The sequence below is a fragment of the Gavialis gangeticus genome, unplaced genomic scaffold (genome assembly GCF_001723915.1).
Source record: "Gavialis gangeticus isolate Ggan-Ray unplaced genomic scaffold, GavGan_comp1, whole genome shotgun sequence".
Classification (NCBI taxonomy): Eukaryota; Metazoa; Chordata; order Crocodylia; family Gavialidae; genus Gavialis; species Gavialis gangeticus.
Window position 1 is genome coordinate 46,975,574 of NW_017728994.1, and position 2,360 is coordinate 46,977,933.

Consider the following 2,360-nt stretch of genomic DNA (forward strand, 5'->3'; position numbering starts at 1 on the left):
CCGCTCACCTGTGAAGACTGTGAGCTCCCCTTTGCGGTGGCCCTTGAGAAGTTTGTTGAGGTCAGGGAAACGAGTCCACCTGACACCAGCCACCTGCTCCACATTGGCCAGCTCACCGAAGACCTCATCCCGCAGCTGGCGGAAGGAGACGATGGACTTGTGGCTAGCCGGCAGAGCCGAGTGCAGCACCTTGGTCAGGTTGATTCCCTGGTTGAGCGCCTCCAGTGGCCCTGGCTGCTGGTCACCAGGCCGCACCAGGGAACAGCGCTTGGGGTTCAGCTTGCGGGCAAAGAGCTTGGCAGCCTCCCAGGAGCGTAGGTCCTCACCCAGCCACAGTGTGATGCGCTTGAACTGCTCCAGATAGGGCAGTAGGGCTGGAGGCAAGCAAGTGGGGCCGCGGGGCAGCGCCAGGCTGGGCAGTCCTGTGGCTTGGGTCACAGCCAGGGCATCCAACTCGCGGCCTGTCAGCACCACCTCAATATCACGGCGGCCGATGAGCGGCAGCCCGAATAGGTTGCGGTAAGCATTGGGGCGGGGTAGTGTGGTCTCCACATATTGCGTGGCCTCCCCCCAGCCTTCCGCTGCCAGCAGCTTGAGTCCCAGAAGCCCCTGGGGGCCGAACCAGGGGAAGACAAGGGCGCGGGCCGGTGGCAGGTAGCGCACACCAAAGCGCTTCAGGGTGGCGTCCGACACCTGTGAACACAAGCACGGTCATTTCCTGGGTCAGTACATAGGTCCGTCTTGTCCGGTCTCAGCTCCACCAGGACCCAGGACCTCCCAGTCAACCTGCTCCTGTCCTGACCCATCCAGCTCTCTATTACACCAGGGAGAAGGCTCCGGCCAGGAGAATCCCAGGCAACTGTGAGGCCGTTTTCCTGTCCCTGATCCGATTACATCTCTTGGCAGTTTCGCTAGGCAGCGTCTGCTGGCTCCTTGGAAGGCACTGGCCAGCGTGCTCTGCTCAGTGCCTCCATCAAAGCAATTGCTACCAACCTTAACCCTGACTCACATCCCTGTTTTCTTTTTCAGTTACCCCCAAGCAATTTGCCCTTAGTCATCTCCTTTACTGAAGGGAAGCTGATGGTTTCCTGGCAGGCATTGACCTACGTCCTCCTCAGGCACATCAAGTGGCAGCGAGCTGCCTCCAGCCCCACAATTCAAGGTCACGGACCAGGATCACGGGCACGTTCCCACAAATCTCCTCGTCTGTGCAGAGTCTGCCCCCGGGGCCTCCGCAACCATTATAGAGCTGGACTGAGGACAAAGGACCACCCCCGAGCTGGGCAATACGGACTGAAGGATAGCATGGGAGGGTCGGACCCAACCTCCAGTGTCACACAGGCAGAAAGCAGAAGCCAGACAGGAGTGACTGGGTCCAAGCAGGGTTTCCCCTGCTCCTCTCCTCCTTTCAGCCTGCAAGGTCCAGGCAGGTCTGATGCAGAAGCCATGCCCCGCATTCCCTGCTCAATAGCGACCAATGCCCCTTTCCTCCACGCATGTGTCCAACCCTGTGTGAACCTGGCTGCATGTGGGGGCCATGAGCTCCCCCTTTAATCCCAAACCGGGGAAAATGACATCCTGGTGTTTGTTTTACACTGACTGACCACCCCCGCCCATGAGACAGCAAGCAACAGACACTCATTAAACTTCCTCTTCGCCATTTAGCATCTTGCAAGCCTGTCTCCTTCCCCCTCCTCAAGCATCTCCCTCCCAAAACGATCAGACCGGGCCCTGTCGGTCTCTCCTCACCCCCGTCTCCCTTCCCTGCGCCTTCCCCGGCTCCTCCAGACCCCACAGACGGTGCGGGGACTGGGATGGGGGCACCGCATTGGAAGCAGGGACACAACACAGACGTATCGAGGGGCATCGCAACGTTGGCAACCCTCCCAGCACAGTCATGTGAGGGAAGCGTCCCCCTAGCAGACAGGCTCAGGGAGCCGAACTGCCAATGGGACCAGGGGTCAGGCTGGACGTGCCAGGGTGACAGGTACCTTGCCCAAGCCAAAGGCAGCACGCGTCTCAGCGGCATCAGGCAGCTCGGCCACAGGCAGGGCCCGGTCCCAGAGGCGCCGCACGTCCTCCTGCTCCCGCTGCTGCTCGGGGTCGGGGTCAGGGGGTGTCAGCGCGGCGGGGCCGAGCTCGGCGCCGGCCTGGAAGTCCTGCCACGAGCCCTCGGCGTTACTGGCCGGGCAGACGAAGCAGCCCGTGGTCTTGTCGAGGTAGAGAGTGGCAGGCGCGGGCGCGAAGGGGCTCGGGGCGCGCAGGCAGCTGTAGCCCTCCTGGAAGGGGAGGCCGCGCGCGCGCAGGTACTGCCGAATCTCGGCCGCGCCCGCCGGGCCCGACACCGACGAGTCCTCGGC

At 62.3% G+C, this 2,360-nt stretch overlaps 1 protein-coding gene across 1 annotated transcript in view; it reads right to left on the reverse strand.

Annotated features, from left to right (window-relative positions):
• Positions 1-2,360, reverse strand: part of TWNK (twinkle mtDNA helicase) — an 11,612-nt gene that overhangs the window by 8,814 nt on the left and 438 nt on the right. Inside the window, exons 2-3 of the mRNA XM_019502148.1 lie at positions 1,992-2,354; positions 9-693 (exon numbers count right to left, since the gene is read on the reverse strand). Coding sequence (XP_019357693.1) covers positions 9-693; positions 1,992-2,354 — 1,048 coding nt within the window. The remainder of the gene's footprint in view (positions 1-8; positions 694-1,991; positions 2,355-2,360) is intronic.